A 16151-nucleotide genomic window follows, 5' to 3' on the forward strand; every position below is an offset into this window, starting at 1 on the left:
GCAACTCAACAGGTATGACACCACAGTAAGATACACACTCAAGTGAAAAGCAGCATTTGATAAAAGGGTCCTTGAATGCAAACTGGGTGAGGTTATATTCCATCAAGGGCAACTAATCCAATTCTACCACAGCAGTCTTGATTATACATTTGTAGCCAAGCACAAGCTAGTACCCAAATGGTCAGCACCCCATCATATCACAACACATCTACACAACTCATACAAGATAGAAACCATCAACAGAAACACAATACCAGGAGAGTTCCATGCTCAACATCTACAAGCATTTAAGATTTCATGGGGAGACAAACAGAGCATAATCTTGTGCCACAGCAAGTTGTGCCAGTTGGCTAGGTGTGTTAGAGCCCAATGAAAAGTTGGTAAAAGCTTGAATAAATAGTATGTGGTTGTATTTGGTTCCTGGCTATTAGGATTAAGGCTCTCTACACACCAACTAGTTTGGAGTTTGTTCCAGCTACTGTGAGTGTGAGGGGAATAAGGTTGTGCTGAGTTTCAATTGTTCACGTGATTTCAGATAGTCTAGTAAGCCGGTTGGGAAGGAGCCTTGGTAATAACCTACAGCAAAGTGATGCTGATTGCTGGTGATTGTCGATTATTGGTGCATAGACGCACGTGACGACGGGATGCGTGCTAGTAGAGTATGACTGACAGGAATTCAAACCTTATATACTTGCTTGCATTGTATCACCTATTCCCTCACTCCATTCCATCGAGATTGATGGGGCATCTGTGTTTTTTCATTCTCTCACTGCGAGCGAGTAGACACTAACACATTACACTAGTGTTTACCAGTGTCTAGGTGCTCAAGTCCGTTCCATCGAGATTTAGGTCTTCACCAGTGCCTAAATTTAACATCGATAGTATGCGTCTGATATTTCCATCAATGAGCTAATGATATTCTCTCTAAATACTCGTCCAAGCTAATTACGCCAATTAACATCAGTGGTCTACAAATGATATTGAAAACGTATGCCACAACCCAAGAGAAAATACGAAAGCGCAAGATTACTGTAGTGTACACATTAACATGATCGTTAACGGCGCCACCATGAATCTAACCCGAAATGAAATTGCATGCTCAAATGGCTAGAGACGCAAGATTGAAGTAATGATCCACGACCAATCCTGCACAAACCAACGCTGCGCCATGACGACCTGCCTGTAGTACGATAGGATATCAGAATCAGCTCGTGATGATATCAGTTCAACGTACTGTGAATTTCTCCCAGCTGTCTTTAGGATCATTATGATCAAATGACCATATGTGCCAGAGACAGAGGAGGAAGGGCGCAATGACACTCATCACGTAGAACGGGAGATGCTGGTCGTTCAAGTACCCGGCCCACATGAGACACGCAAAGAAAATCACACCGAATACGCTCAATGCCAGACGAATGCCATCGCCAAGACGGACCGCCATAGACTTAACTCCAGCCTTTTCGTCATCCTTCTTGTCCTGAGATGAGTAATTAACACCCATGTTTCCATGTAGAATTAAATGGACTAGTTACCTGACACGCGTAGATAGTGTCGTAAAGACACGTCCAGCTAGGGATGCACCGTCAGCCCCTCGAAGAAAAAAACGCCTTGCTGGCACTTACCAGCACGATGCAACTGCGACGTTCAGGATCATACCCCAATCGAACTGGCCCGTAATGGCCACCCACGTGAATGGGACGGCCCAGCTAGCAGCAAAACCTTGGAACTAGATAAGACGGTAAACAAATTTGGAGTTCGAAAAAACCGTACCGAGGTACAAAGACGGCCAATACATCCAACGCTTCATCAGGGGATACGTCCCGCCACAGGCAGGGAGTCCAACAAGACCAAGTGTGAGACTAGAGCAGCTTATCAGAGATATCTTGATACTAGTTGAATGGCCTACTCACGCCGTGGGGCCAGCAGTTGAGAACATGTAAAAGATGGCAGCAACGAGCACGAACAGAAGAACCGAGGCCTCTGTCATAGTGACAGCTCCAGACGCGATCGGTCGGCCTTTCGAACGTTCTAATTGAACAGCGTCAAGAGATTAGTGACAGTCAGGACGGAATTGACATACCAACTTTGCGATCGAAGTCGCGATCAAGCATATCATTTATGACACAGCCCGCACTATGTACCAGCGTGCCCAACAATGCATAGAACAAAGTGTTCATGATGACCTCATTCATGGGTAATGCAACATGGTATGATGCTGCCAGGGAGCCCCACGCTAGGTACGATGAATTAAACCAACAAACAATGTCCCGCATGCACCTCCTGACTCACCAAAAGGCCAGAACATGAAGTCGGACCCCACTGGAAACCAGTGAATCCTGGTGAGCTCGGCCAATGCTCTTGCCTTGGAGGGCATTGTGACAAGTGTGCAAGGAGGTAAAAAAAAAAAGTGGAATGGAGGACCAGGTACACCAGCCGTGCTCATTTTATATGCCTACATGAGCGCTTGGAAAGATGTTTTCGAATATGCTGTAACTTAAGGCGAGCTTCTTGACAAATATTCCAAAATACGTTCAACTTGAAATTGACCGGATTCGGATCCTTAACGGGTGCCACTGGATCCGCTTCATGTTCGCCTCGCATCTTTGTTTGATAAGGACCAGAAAAGCATTGTGTGATGGCTGGTGAGCATAAGTCGGTCCTATTTGTAAACGTGAGGTAAGTACATCATCGCAAACAAATGTGCGCTCATGATGTTCCGCGAGACTCGACTGTGACTTTGATTGCACAGGTCAATAAATCCCTGTGCCAATCAGCCGCTCAACCCGCATGAAGTCTTTGCTGGGGGGAAATGGTTTCATTTCAGCCAATTGGACCAAAATTTGCCTTCCCCGCTTCCTGTAAATGGGACGATATTTGATATCATTGATAAGGGCACAAGAGAGCCTAGGTCAAGATAAGATTCTCGGGACACAGGAAACATGCAATTTCGGCTTATGCAGGACGTACGACAGTCCTGGGATCACTTCGGCAGGGATTGGTGGTTTAATGCGGATCTATCGATAAGGTATACGAGCACCGCATGCCTGATGGATTAGAGAGAGTCGTATGTTGGCGATGATGGATTTATGTACTGGATGCCGGGAGTGGCATCTTTGATCTCGCATGGGGGCAAGCCAAGTGAATATTTTCCAACATACTAGAGAAAATGGGCCTTGCTGGGAGTTCACGGCATGACAACTGGTCCATTCAACACTGCCCAAATTCCGTACGATCGAATCAGCATCTAGCCTGTCAAAGGAAGATCGAACTAGGAGCTCGATTGAAGCGCTGTTTGATTAGCACTATCCTATTCCAGTCAAGAAAGTATTGTGGGTACTTACGAAGGAGATAGATTGTACAAGGCCGCGGCGGCAGGAGATGACCTATAATGACCCTAGTGTGGGAACGAAGGAATGGCGCTCTTCGATCACGTAAGGTTACCCAGTATTTTTTCAAAATTCAGTGGTCTGCGAAAATTTGAAACATGGCCAGGATTTGTGGGTAACCGGGCAGGTGCAACACTTCGCAGATGGGCGGTTAAAGACTATTTAATAGGGATACTCAATTCTAAAATGTCGTTGTCGCTTGGGACGCTCACACCGTAACCTATGCTACGCGCGTCTAGACTCTAAACGCGTAGTACGGCACGCAGCGCCAACAACTTGAACTTTACAAATTATCTCAACCCTTGTGACACAGCAATCTATAGCGATATATCGGAGGTGTATTATTATATTCATATACATACTGCATAGTACCAGGCATACTCTATGGAAAGGGTCAGAAAAGGTTTAGGAACACTGCTGATCAGAGGTTTATGATAGGTTGGATTTTAAGACTGCAATTGTTTCAAAGGCGCTGTGCGCCGTCACGCGCAAGGTTTAGGCACGAGTATGATGTGTTTAGCAAGGCTTGGCACTCGGTACCCGGTGCTCGCCGAAGGGTCCTACTACGTACGATATTTTAGAGTTGAGTATCCCCATTTATTTATTAAACATATTGACCCTGTTATCATCCGGGTCTTTCTCGGTTCCTTTGAACGACTCAAATAAACAAAGTTCGGACTCGACGCGTACGAGAGTATCACATCACTGTGCCTAATTTAGATGCAAAAATCCTGGTAAAGGCAGTGGCTTCGTTCGGATGTTGTGTTATTTGTATCTTAGCGTGTGGCATATTAAGGAATACAATAACATGATGGATAGTCTTGTACAAGGGCACACATCGCACAACCGCGAAGCCTGCTCGTGACCGACGACCGTAAAATAAAGCGCGCCTTGAGTCGCTGGAGCAGGACGAGAGCAAAGAGTTTGGTGCGGTGAAGTGCGTATGCCATCAAATGGGAGAGTTATACTAGAAGCAGGGGGGGTACTCTGATAAAGGGGTGGGTAAAAAGCATATAGCCGCGAAGCTTGCGGCTCGTGGCCGTAAAATGGACCAGAGGGTCTTGTTGTAGGTTGGTTAGACTGAGGGTTGGGTGGCACTTAGGCTATCATCATTCACACAGTGCACCAACAAGAGTACTGAACTGCGAGACGGGAAGTGGAGTAGAACGAGTGAGTCGTCAAACTCGCTAGTCACGAGTGCAGTGATATAACTGTGTATAGTACGCCGCGACCACAGACACAGCTCCGGCACTCCTCTAATATCCGGTTGAAGGGCACAAGCATGCAGGATGGCACTGGCCTGAATGGTATGGTTATTCGGGACGCTGGTCGCTGCTGATGCGTAACGTAATGTTGGGAATCGCAGGGCTGGTGTCTGTTGCCTACAGGTTGTGCCCCTGGGTTTCGAGTGACATGGCGGCGCTGCGATACTATGGGCTAAATCACTGTTAAGAATGGAATGGCGTAATAAAATGCATACCTTGAGTCCTTGACGAGTGATACTTCTTAGGTACTATGAGTGGAATCACGATCACAAGTGCCAATGCTCAGTGACGCGTGAATATCGATGTGCTCTGTACTATTCGGTCGTCAAAAGCTCGTCCTCCAATAACACCACCCAGAAGTGTCAAGTTCACGCCGTCATGGTTGACATTGCGGTTGAGCCTGCTCATTGCCGTTCGTGGTGGCCAGATATGTTATAAAGTGTTGAAAAAAGGAGAGCTAATACAATAAAAATTCAAGTCAACATGTCGAAGATGCCACAAGGAGAATATCAAACCGACAAGGCTGAAACTGAAGTTAAAAGAGGAGTTGAAACCAAGGTCTGCCAGGCGTCCTTTCGCTGTAAATTATGACGTGAAGGGTGTCCGGACATTATTTGCTCCGAGTCAAAGATGATAACAGGGTACGTACAGCACCCGGGTATGTGGAAATTGTCCGATCACTGTTCAAACGTTCAAACGTTCACGCGCACGTTCCAGCCTATCTTCCATCCGAGTCCGATGGACGTCCCATGACTTCTGATTCGGACCAATGTCAACTACATTTAGAAAGTTTTCATAACTCCGCGCTTCGACTGCATCTCGACTTGTCCGTGGTTATATAAGGCCCTGAGCTGAGCTTACTCAGCTGCAGGTATCTGTAAGTTAAAATAGACGAGGACAGAAGTCTTTGAACAAAGCCCGTGAGTTGAAGTACTCGATCAACTGTTTGACGCATCCTGTCACTTGTGCTGTTTCACAGCCTCTGGTATATGTTGATGGTTTCCATGCATGATGATGGTGATCACCGGCAGTCTTTGTACTAGACTTCCCAACTTGATGATGATGATTTACAAAAGTAGCTACATATCGTGAGCACTCTCGGCGGCCTGTCGCTCTAGATCTAATAACAGATAAAAGCGGCTAAGTGGATTTTGCATGTTCTAGTCCATCAATATGAAGTAAGGCTCAACAATGTTGGTTGCTATAATTTTAATATACTCACTTTTCCAAAAAAAAAAAAAGTGAAGATAGCTGTGAGATTTTCTTAAAGACTTTATGTACATAAATCCGGTTGTTGCTTATGATTCTGAGTGAAATTCCGTTCATTACAAAAGCAAGCGCTTGTACACAATATTGGCACTATTTTTTCCTCATTCAGTGACGCAAGCAAACAGACTCAGTGTATCTCGTCAATGTTTCACGCGTGACAACACAGTATAGAGTCGACCATGCGCAAAAGGATCAGCTCTGAAATCCAGAAGTACTGTTTTTGACAAAGTCAGTCCTTAGCATCCATTGAACAGTTGCGTAAGCAAGTATCAAGGAAAAGTGTTTGCGATTCACTGTCCAGTAGCCAGACTTCGATGAATCGAGGGTAGAGGGCTATTATGCGTGCTCTTGCATTTCTAACTAATCCATTTTCGACAGAGAGATTGCGCCGTATTATGCAATTGACCTTCAGGTCCAGGGGGATTGTCGAGAATTTTATCACCAAATTCGTCAATAAATAGATTGCGTGGTGAGACAATGGTGAGAGGAAAACGCGACCGAGGCGTGCCTGAGCATCTACAAGTATGTGTGGTGGAAAAGGAGTCCAGAGAGCGGTTGGCGAATCCTAGGTTTCAGCGATCTTGAGCAAGCAACAGAGCCGGATCAACAAATAGAGCAACTGAAGACCAAACAACTTTGGACCAGCTTTCGAGGGGGCCCCGCGACACGTCCGGATTCCCCCCCCCTTCGCCACCCCGGCCACACGCTCCGGAAGGGGTTGAGGAAACGTCATCAGATGGAGGGTCTGCCACGACATTGTCACCAGGTCCTAACACGATGTCTTTGATGGAAAGGACACGGCGCTGATGCTCGATGCGTAAAATGGTCACCTACCTCGCACTATGACGTGCTTAGAAGCAGAGGTAAGGAGTTTTGGGCAGCCGAGAATAAGCTTGTGGATAATAACAACGAACATGTGCGTGAATATTTTACTGTGGTGCAAAAACGTATTAGGAGATGTCCATGTCAAAACCGTGATCTTGTTTCAGTATCGGAATAACTGTCTCGAGCAACTTTCCCACCTATAGTATGGTGAGAATAGGCAATGCACGATTTCCATCTCTGAGAGATTGTAATTTCTATGAGAATCGTGTGAGTGATGTAAGGATGCCGCGAAGAGCTGGAAAGGAACGGACATCATTGACATATAGATATAAAAAGTGAGTAGCCGCGCGGCGGGAACGGCGGACCGATGGAGGCTTGTCAAGTTGTCTCACATCACGACATTCATAAATCTAGAGGTGCGCCGCGGGAAGGGGGGAGCACAGGGGCCCCCTATGACTAGACAGTCAGTACGTAGAGTAATACTCTCAAAGACAAAAACTTGAATGTTTTTTTTTAAAAAAAGAGTGAACGATGCATGAGATAAACGCCATCCTCGACAGAAGCTGTATTAGCTCCAAAGATAAAACGATGACGGCTGAGTGTTAAGTCACCGTCAGGCAAAGTAATGTAACCGTCGTATTCTCGATAACATTTGCTCTCATATTGATACCTCGACACATTTTTGAACACCGACTAAACCATGGAAGGTGCAGGTGGCAGCCTTGTTCGGCTGATAGTATCGTGAAAGTGGAAACAAAATTGAAGAGCAACTTGAAGAGGAATAGATCGCAGCACACCGAGCCGCCGATGTTAGACAGGATTTCCACTGGACACTCTTTGGAGCTGCAAAGATGGTGCTTTTGTGTTTCTTACACTGTAGCATGAAACGATGAGAACGGGATAGAATGTGACGAGGAACACAGTGATAATGATCCACTGATCACGGTGATGATGAATATAGACGAAAGCGTGAGACTCCTCGGTTGGAGGGAAGGGAAGCCCTTTGAATTTACACACTATCCCGAGCTCATCGTCGAAAGAGAAGCCAGCCAGCCACACGCTGATACTTGGCCAGGCCGATTAATGAACCTAAGCGTCATTAAAGATTTCAGTCTTTGACAACCTGCTGGTAGACAGTCTAGCCAACGGTGCCTGCGTACATGTACTTAGATACAAAAAATGAAATAGATTTCGGAGAAGTCGTTGAGCGTCTTCAACGACGAGCAGGACTTGTTTTCAGGTTTTCAAATTCAAGTACACATGAGAATGTAGGAAGAGAGCAGTATGGAACTCGCCGATCCTGAGAAACTGACGCTGCCAGAAATCCCGTTGCTTGTTTGAGTCCGTTACCGTGTCTTTCTCACTCCTCCTCGTCGTCAAGCAGCACGAGCTCACAGAATTCCGATTGCGCGCCGTCGTCCACTTCAACGTCTACAGGGACATACAACGTCGACGCTGTTTTAACGTGGACCGCATCACGACGACCTCCAAATAATTATACTGGATCACACTCATTTTAAAGTTTCTCTTTGACCGAGCAACACAACACATTACCGTTACCAGCAGTCTACGAAAACTGGAATCGTCGGTTCTCGATGCCCAGCATATTCTCGCGGGCCCGCACTACTTCGATACCAGGCAAGAAGCGCTCGAGTGGCAATCAAGACGCACCTTATGACGAGTTTGGACGTGTAAATAGTAGGAATTCTGCCAAAGATGTCACTAGTGGCAGGCATACCCCTCCTAGTACGCTCGTGAAACAAAAGCCACGGAACCGAACCCTCAGTACTCCCGAGACAGAACCATTCGCTCACATCCCTGATGGGTCTTTTCTCCCTTTGAATTTGGAACCCAAAGATATCGACCACGAGCAGCAAGAGCATGATTACGGATACTTGTCTTATCAGCGACACGTTGTATTAGGTCTTGATGAAGTCGCACGCCTCGTGGATGTTGTGGCCAGCGAGCTAGGCACCAGAGCACTGACCACTCCATTTATTTTTTCGACTCTGGCGCTTGATGTCTCTGCTAGCTCTGTTAGGAGGCTTGTCAGAGCATTTTTGGAAACATGTACGGGCGGAATCGATGCGGAACACCGTTGGAGAGAGGAAGCCAGACTTGCAGGTCCGCACGAGCTTGGCATGTGCATACGGTGGGGACTTGCCAGAGTAGTCAGAGTCGTTGGTGGACAGGCTGTGAGAGGCCTCATTGCTTGGGACCATTATACAGAGTTCCGAGACTCCGAAGCAAGTGAGCCCTTTTCCATTTCACCCTCACCCTTCACTTTACATTGCAATCACTCTTTCACATTAAACGCCCACTTCATCTATTGGCGCTCACATTATATTAAACGACCTTACTAACTTTACTGTAGCACAGAACTATCCCCCGAAACACTTCTCCACCTTCCTCCCACCTCTTCCCTCCACTCTGCGCTCGATCCTACTCACTCTGCTAAGCCTGCTCATTCGGTTCACAGCGCACAGCGCCAGCTCTGGACACACGCCTCCAACCCTCTCCCCCTTATTCGGTCCCTTGCTATTCGGCCTCGGTCCCGCTACTCTCGCATTCCATCACACCTATATCCACTACCTCCGCGCTGTTAACGCCACCGAACATCTCCTTCTTTCCTTCATCCGTTGGCAATCTACATCTGACCTTGGTGTTCCTACCCGGCTCAAAGAATGGATTCGCTCCTATCCTTCCACCCTCCCCGCCTTGCACCACTCAGCCAAGCATGAGCGTCCACAAGCACGCAGGGGTGCACGTACGGTGCGTGTCGTGAGCGTAAGACGTAATGTACGGATGTATAGCCCGGATCTAGTGAACACTGCTGCAAGCTGGGCACATCGGTCACATGGACATGGCCTAGCGGGATCAAAGGAATGGGAAAGGATTGCCCCATCTTGGCTCAAACAGTCTCCGAGATACTCAGAAGCATACAAGAAGCGTATGGACCTACCGTCCCATGTGCACCCGTACACCGGCCCCAGTATCACCCCAGCATCTGCGACTAACAGCACTTCGTCTTCTCTGTCTGATGACAGGGATGCTGGAATGGGCTTGGGACTTCGGGAGGGCGAGGAGAGGTTTAGGAGCCTTACGGATTTGAAGTGGGGTGAATTTGAGATGATGGGATTCGGGACGGTCGCTACGGATGAAAAGAAGTTGCAATTTGATCTGACGGAAAGTGCACGCACGGTACGTGTAACACTCATGCTAGGTTCTCAGAAATGCTTACCACTCTGTCGACATATAGGCCCGTGCTGCAAAACGCGCTACCCTCACCTGGACCGATTTCTCTACAACCGGCTTCACACGCACAGACGCACCTTTAAGCGCTACCCTCCAATTTAGCACGCCTCTCACTCACACAATCTCCTCGTGGCCCTCGCACAATGCCGATCTTACCAAAAAGCTCAAGAAGACCGCTAGAACCTTGCCTGCTTTTGGTTGGGACACAGAGCCTGTCCTGGGCACGGAAGAAGTGGTGGAAGAGGCGTTTGTGGACGTGTTTTGCGATTTGGTTTGGGGAGGCGGTTGGCGGGAGGAAGTTTGCGGGATCCCGAGTGCAGAGGGACCCACAACAGAGGTCGAGAGGGAGTGTAACTGGGCATTGGTGGGTGCTTTTTTCTTTATATTATCTTTCCCTTCTCTTTTGCTGACCCAGCGCTTAGATTGAATTTAAGTCTCTTCCGATATCCGCATCTATATCCTCTCCCTTACCTACGACTGGTAGTGGTCCTGATCCAAGAACGAGCACAACGCTCGTCTTGTTTGAGGAGTTTGTGCCTCTAGAATACCGCCAGCAGCTTGCTAAGGATAGCGGCGGGAAGCGAAGGCTGCCGTTTCTGTTCATGTCCCCTAATAGTGAGTAGTCATTTCCTTTTCAATGTTCAAATCTTTCTTCGCTTTGATAATTTCCTACCTTGTCCTCTCTTTTATTCCACCCGGATACTCCTTGCCAATCACAACTGATCGTCTTCCACAACCAGGCAAATCTCGCCCATGGAAACCTGCTGCTACACTCAATGGACGTCCCTACGTTGTTGGCCATGTACCTAAGAGCCCGTCATATCGCGAAGTCGAATTTGAGGGACTACTGAGATCAAATGGGAGCAAGGTTCTTTCACTAGACAAGCCCGGCGTTTCAGGTAGCGGGGTTCCGATGTTGTCCGGCACAGCAGGGGTCCTTTCTCCCACAGCTTCAGACGAACGACCCTCTACCCCACGCCCAGCCCCTCCCACTCGACCGACTGTGACTATCTCTTCGCCGCTCTATGCTCGGCCAAAAGACAACGACAAGCCGCCAGTGCCGCCCACAAAAGACAAGGACAGAAACGCAAAGATCGAGCGCCGAGCCTCCGATTCGCCCATCTCCCCGACATCTGCACGCAAGCTTACCTCGCGCTTTCGCGTCCACCCCAGTTTTCGCCGCTCAGGGGTCGCCCCTTCTGAATACGCAGAGGCCATAGTGGATTTTGAAACGAGGCTGGCGAGCTACTCAGATGATGAGCTGAATAACATGTCATCTTCATCTGCAGGAGGGAGAAACAGGGAGGAGAGAAGGCGCTCGAAGGACGATGCGTGGGTGGATATCCTGGTCGCGACACACGGCCGGCGGATGGGTGGGCAGGATGCGGATATTAGCCCGTTCAGCGCGCGCGGGAAGGGCATGCAAGACCCGGAAATAGCGAGCCACGAGGTAGCACAAGTGCTTGCCGGCGTGGCGCTTGCGCAGTTACCGTCAAGCGATGATGAGCCTGAGCCAATACCTGAGCCCACCGTGGCGCCAAGCGTAATAAGCGATGATGTGGATGTGGACAGTGTAATGTCGTATCCAAAGACGATGACGTCCAGTGTGCCGAAACGTTTGGGGTACTTTGATCTGCATCCGGAACGCAGGCCTGGACCTTCGCCAAGACCAATGAGCTTTGGTGAGGATTCAGATGGAGATGAGGTGCGCTACGGAAGCCCCGAGAGACCCCCGCCGTTGAAGTTTCCCATGCCTGCAAACACCGATACAAGTGCTTACCCCCAGCCCCTGCGAGGCTCGATGGACACCGAAGAAAGCGACTATGCACCAACTTCCACACATTCCCTCCAGCTCGATGCGCCGGATTTGGATTTGGTGTACGAAGACCACCGCGCAACTAAGGATAAAGATGGCAGTTACTCGGGGACAGGAATTATGACTATGCCGCAGCTTATAGCTGTGGCACCCGTGACACCGGAGAAGGGAGAAAAGGATAAGGAGAAGAGCCGGACGGCTGCGCTGATCGAAATGTACCGCGAGCGCGAGAAGAAGTCGTCCACGACTAGTCCCGTGCCGATCTCCAGACTCCCCGTGTGTTCGACATTGTTACATCCTCAAATGAAGGAGTCGCCGTTACCGCCCGTGCCTGTGGTTGAGCTAGAGCCTGTTGTAGTGACCCCCGCGGAGGATGTTATCGAAGAGACTGTACGCACGGAAGGCTCGCAGGGTGAGGAACTTCTGCAGCCTCAGAATTCGTTGTACGAGGGGAACGGGCGGGATAGTCCTGCTAGGTATGTGCATGGTGCACCGTTGCATAATGTGATGGAGGAGGAAGAGGAGGAGTGAGTGATTATAGCCTTCACCTCCTTGATCACCCACGCAGGCCTTTCTTCCCTTCGCCATCGCCATCGTTGATCCAAAAGCCAATCTAGCGAGAAATGCACCATGCAACTCGTCTTTCTATCATGTGTACCTGAACACCTACGTGTATATGAACCATCCATACCAGTCATCGTCCCAACGCCACTGACATCCTATTCTAAATACCACCGCCGTTTCCTAGATTTCTTTCGATACCAAATCTTGTCCAAGCGTTGCAAAGAAGGCACGTCAAATCTGGCCGATACCGTATCTTGAAACTGGTCGACTGGACTCTGGAATATTTCTCTATTCAACAGCATACATACACATTCTTTTAAAATTGTTCCCCAATCCTGACCTTTCGCTAGCGCATGCTAATATTCCCGGGTTTGTCTCTATAGTCGTAGCCCTCCCCTTCTCCCTATGTTGTCCCCCTCGTTTACCCTGTTTTATAGTGGAATTTATTTGATTTATGATGCTTAATGGATAGAGTGACTGCGGGGCAGCGGCCCTCCGATCCGCGAAGTCGCAATTCACCTGACCTCGGTCACTAGATTAAGACTAGTTATCTGCGGCTCCTGCTATGATTTTCAAAGGACCATCCCCACCCACTAGCTATTACTGTGTTTCTGGCTCTTTTATTCTACGAGCATGATTGAGATTCCCGATAGATCCATTCGCATCTGTGCAGACAGAGGAGGGACGTTTTGTGATGTTCATGCGTAAGGCCAAGTCAAAATTCTCAATTGCCTTCGAAGCTAAGATAGAACAGATCGTATCCTGACCCAGCAAATGCAAACGAGCGGAAAGACATCGTCGTCAAGCTCCGTGCGTGTCCTCAGGTACATATTCTCTAGCTGCTTAATTCCCCTGCAGTGTCACAGGATACAGCCAACTACGGTGATGCACCGACGGAGGGTATCCGCAGGGTGCTTGAGATCGCGACAGGAGAGACGATCCCCCGTGGGTCTGTGCTTGACACTAGCAAGATTGGTCCGTGCTACTCCTCCTGACACGTTCAAGTCCACTTATCCTGCGTACAGATTACATTCGTTTGTCGACGACAGTGGCGACAAATGCGCTGCTGGAGCGCAAGGGACATCGTCATGCGTTACTCATTACAAAGGGGTTCAAAGACCTCCTGCTCATCGGGAATCAGTCACGCCCACGCATCTTCGACTTGAACATTCGCCGTCCAAATCCTTTGTACTCTGAGGTCGTTGAGGTGGACGAGCGCGTAACTCTCGTGGGGTACACATCAGATCCAAAGTCAGAGGAGAACGCTATTCAGTGGAGTGATGATGGGTCGTCCATTCAAAGAGGCTATAGGGGTCCAGGATGGGATGGGGAGGGTGATGCTGAAGGTCCGGGAGATATTGTTCGAGGGATCTCAGGAGAAGCAGTGAGGATCTTGAAGAGACCAGGTGCGCGTCTTACAGCATTTATAGCATTATGTTTGTTGATAACGATTTCTAAGACCTGGAGCTTGTGAGGCGCGACCTACAGCGATTGTACGACGCTGGATATCGCTCCCTCGCGATCGTCCTTGTTCATTCTTACACTTTCCCCGAGCATGAAATACAGATTGGCAAGCTCGCACGGGAAGTCGGGTTCGCCCAGGTCTCGGAATCCTCGCAGTTGCTGCCCATGATCAAGATGGTGCCTCGTGGTGTATCGTCCACGGCGGACGCGTACCTCACCCCTATCTTGCGAGAGTATCTAGATGGGTTCTTTTACGGTTTTGACGCAAAGTTGAAGGATGGACGGATAAAGAGTCCCCGTGTGGAGTTCATGGGTAGTGATGGGGGACTTTTAGACCTTAATAACTTCTCGGGTTTGAAGAGCATTCTAAGTGGCCCGGCAGGAGGCGTTGTGGGGTATGCACTGACGAGCTGGGACGCAGACAGGAAATACCCCATCATTGGGTATATTATATCCTTTATTCGGTATTCTCAGCCTGGCTTACCCACTTGCTCTACAGCCTTGATGTAGGGGGGACATCGACTGATGTATCTCGCTTTGACGGCCGTTACGAAGTAGTTTACGAGACGACAACCGCCGGAGTCACTATTCAGTCTCCACAGTTGGACATTAACACTGTCGCAGCTGGTGGAGGCTCTTGCTTGACCTTCCGAAACGGCTTGTTTCTCGCAGGACCCGAAAGCGCTGGTGCACAACCAGGTCCAGCCTGCTACAGGTATGTGCAAACTGAAGGTAGAAGTCTTTAATTGAATTCGCACCCAGGAAAGGCGGTCCGCTAGCGGTTACAGACGCCAACTTGCTCCTAGGTCGCCTCATCCCAGACTATTTCCCAAAAATATTCGGAAAATCAGAGAAGGAGCCTCTCGACTCAGAAGCATCACGCGTAGCCTTTGAGAAGGTCGCGAAAGAGATCAACGAAAGTCATGAAATGAACCTTGGCTTGGATGACATTGTATACGGGTTGGTACAGCATGGTTATTCATGGTGATATACACTCATACTTGAGGTTAGGTTCATCAAAGTTGCCAACGAGACGATGTGTAGACCCATTCGTGCACTAACGGAGGCGCGGGGATACTCGACAGGAAAACATGTGTGCGTATGGTGTCTATCTCGTACCTCTGTTACTCTTATATACTTGTTCTCAGACTCGCAAGCTTCGGTGGTGCAGGTGGTCAACATGCCTGCGAGATTGCAAGTTTGCTTGGCATAAAGACCATTCTCATCCATCGATACAGCTCCATTTTGTCTGCGTATGGACTGGCATTAGCAGACCGGCAAGTGTCTATCCAGCAGTGCTATTGATTTCGTTCCTGAACTGAAGTCAACAGAGCATACGAGCTTCAAGAGCCCTCATCAACGTTCTACTCTGCGCAGACACGCCGGTACCTCACCGTCCGACTTGATAAACTCACGAGTGACGTCAAGGCTGAGCTCAAACACCAGGGATTTGAAGACGACCGCGTGAAAGTCGAGCGGATGTTGAACATGCGGTTTGAGGGCACTGATACTGCGCTCATGGTTCTCCCTAACGAGAATGACGGCGACGGTGCCGAGGACTTTGAGGCAGCGTTTAGGCGCGTGTACAAGGCAGAGTTTGGCTTCCTGCTTGATACCAAAAGCATCATCGTGGACGACGTGAAGGTAAGTACGATCCCAAGTGACTTCAGGGTTCCGGGTGAACATGTCCCCAGGTTCGTGGCATCGGAAAGACCTTTGACCAACTCGGGGAGTCCGTCTACTCGGAGGTAGATCGGCTTGAGAAGCATCCCGTCACACGCGGTCGAGCGGATTCGACATATAGCGTATACTTCGATAAAGTCGGCCGAGTGGCCGATACGCCTGTGTTCCTCCTGGATAACTTAGTCGTGGGCGATGAAGTGACGGGTCCTGCGATGATCATTGATAATACGCAGACTATAGTCATCGTACCAGGCGCACGGGCTGTGCTCACTAGCAAACACTTGTATATCACACTCGAAGGATAAGTAGTAATGAGCCACGACTAGGACATGGTAGTCTAAGACACAAGAGTCTGTAACTTGCACGTGTACAAGGCTTATTGCTTCATCGTTCATCTCCTACGACATCGGATATTGGACCTATCCAGAGGCGAAGAGAAACAGGGTCCACTGCGGTCAATTGATCAGGCGTAGGGCAAATTAATGGCGACGTAGGAATGTCACATGGTGCAGAATGGAACGAGTTGATCCTGGAGGTTTGACCTTCTGGCTCGGGGCAACACATCACTTGGTAGTGCCCGGCACAGGCAAAATGAAATGTCCGGACCAATAATATGGTACAAAC

General features: G+C 48.9%; 3 protein-coding genes across 3 annotated transcripts; 2 read left to right on the forward strand and 1 right to left on the reverse strand.

The window, feature by feature from the left end:
• Positions 1 to 1099: 1099 nt before the first annotated feature.
• On the reverse strand, positions 1100 to 2374 carry BJ212DRAFT_1444373 (UbiA prenyltransferase; the record flags this gene model as incomplete). The annotated part of the gene is made up of 8 exons (XM_041337952.1): positions 1100 to 1180; positions 1235 to 1477; positions 1533 to 1569; positions 1623 to 1719; positions 1771 to 1859; positions 1911 to 2028; positions 2081 to 2233; positions 2290 to 2374. The coding sequence occupies 8 exons, from the start codon at positions 2372 to 2374 to the stop codon at positions 1100 to 1102; spliced, it is 903 nt and encodes a 300-aa protein (XP_041198303.1).
• A 5690-nt stretch (positions 2375 to 8064) lies between these two features.
• Positions 8065 to 12845, forward strand: BJ212DRAFT_1321312 (uncharacterized protein). Its single transcript, XM_041334402.1, has 5 exons — positions 8065 to 8995; positions 9120 to 9946; positions 10005 to 10364; positions 10423 to 10615; positions 10741 to 12845. The coding sequence occupies exons 1-5, from the start codon at positions 8341 to 8343 to the stop codon at positions 12345 to 12347; spliced, it is 3642 nt and encodes a 1213-aa protein (XP_041198304.1). The 5' UTR covers positions 8065 to 8340; the 3' UTR covers positions 12348 to 12845.
• BJ212DRAFT_1321317 (Hydantoinase/oxoprolinase-domain-containing protein) lies at positions 12819 to 16151 on the forward strand. The gene is made up of 11 exons (XM_041334403.1): positions 12819 to 13084; positions 13135 to 13190; positions 13239 to 13355; positions 13406 to 13786; positions 13840 to 14287; positions 14344 to 14559; positions 14607 to 14804; positions 14856 to 14939; positions 14993 to 15121; positions 15176 to 15488; positions 15539 to 16151. The coding sequence occupies exons 1-11, from the start codon at positions 13014 to 13016 to the stop codon at positions 15830 to 15832; spliced, it is 2307 nt and encodes a 768-aa protein (XP_041198305.1). The 5' UTR covers positions 12819 to 13013; the 3' UTR covers positions 15833 to 16151.

Source organism: Suillus subaureus, assembly GCF_016647635.1.
Source record: "Suillus subaureus strain MN1 chromosome Unknown BJ212scaffold_3, whole genome shotgun sequence".
NCBI lineage: Eukaryota > Fungi > Basidiomycota > Agaricomycetes > Boletales > Suillaceae > Suillus > Suillus subaureus.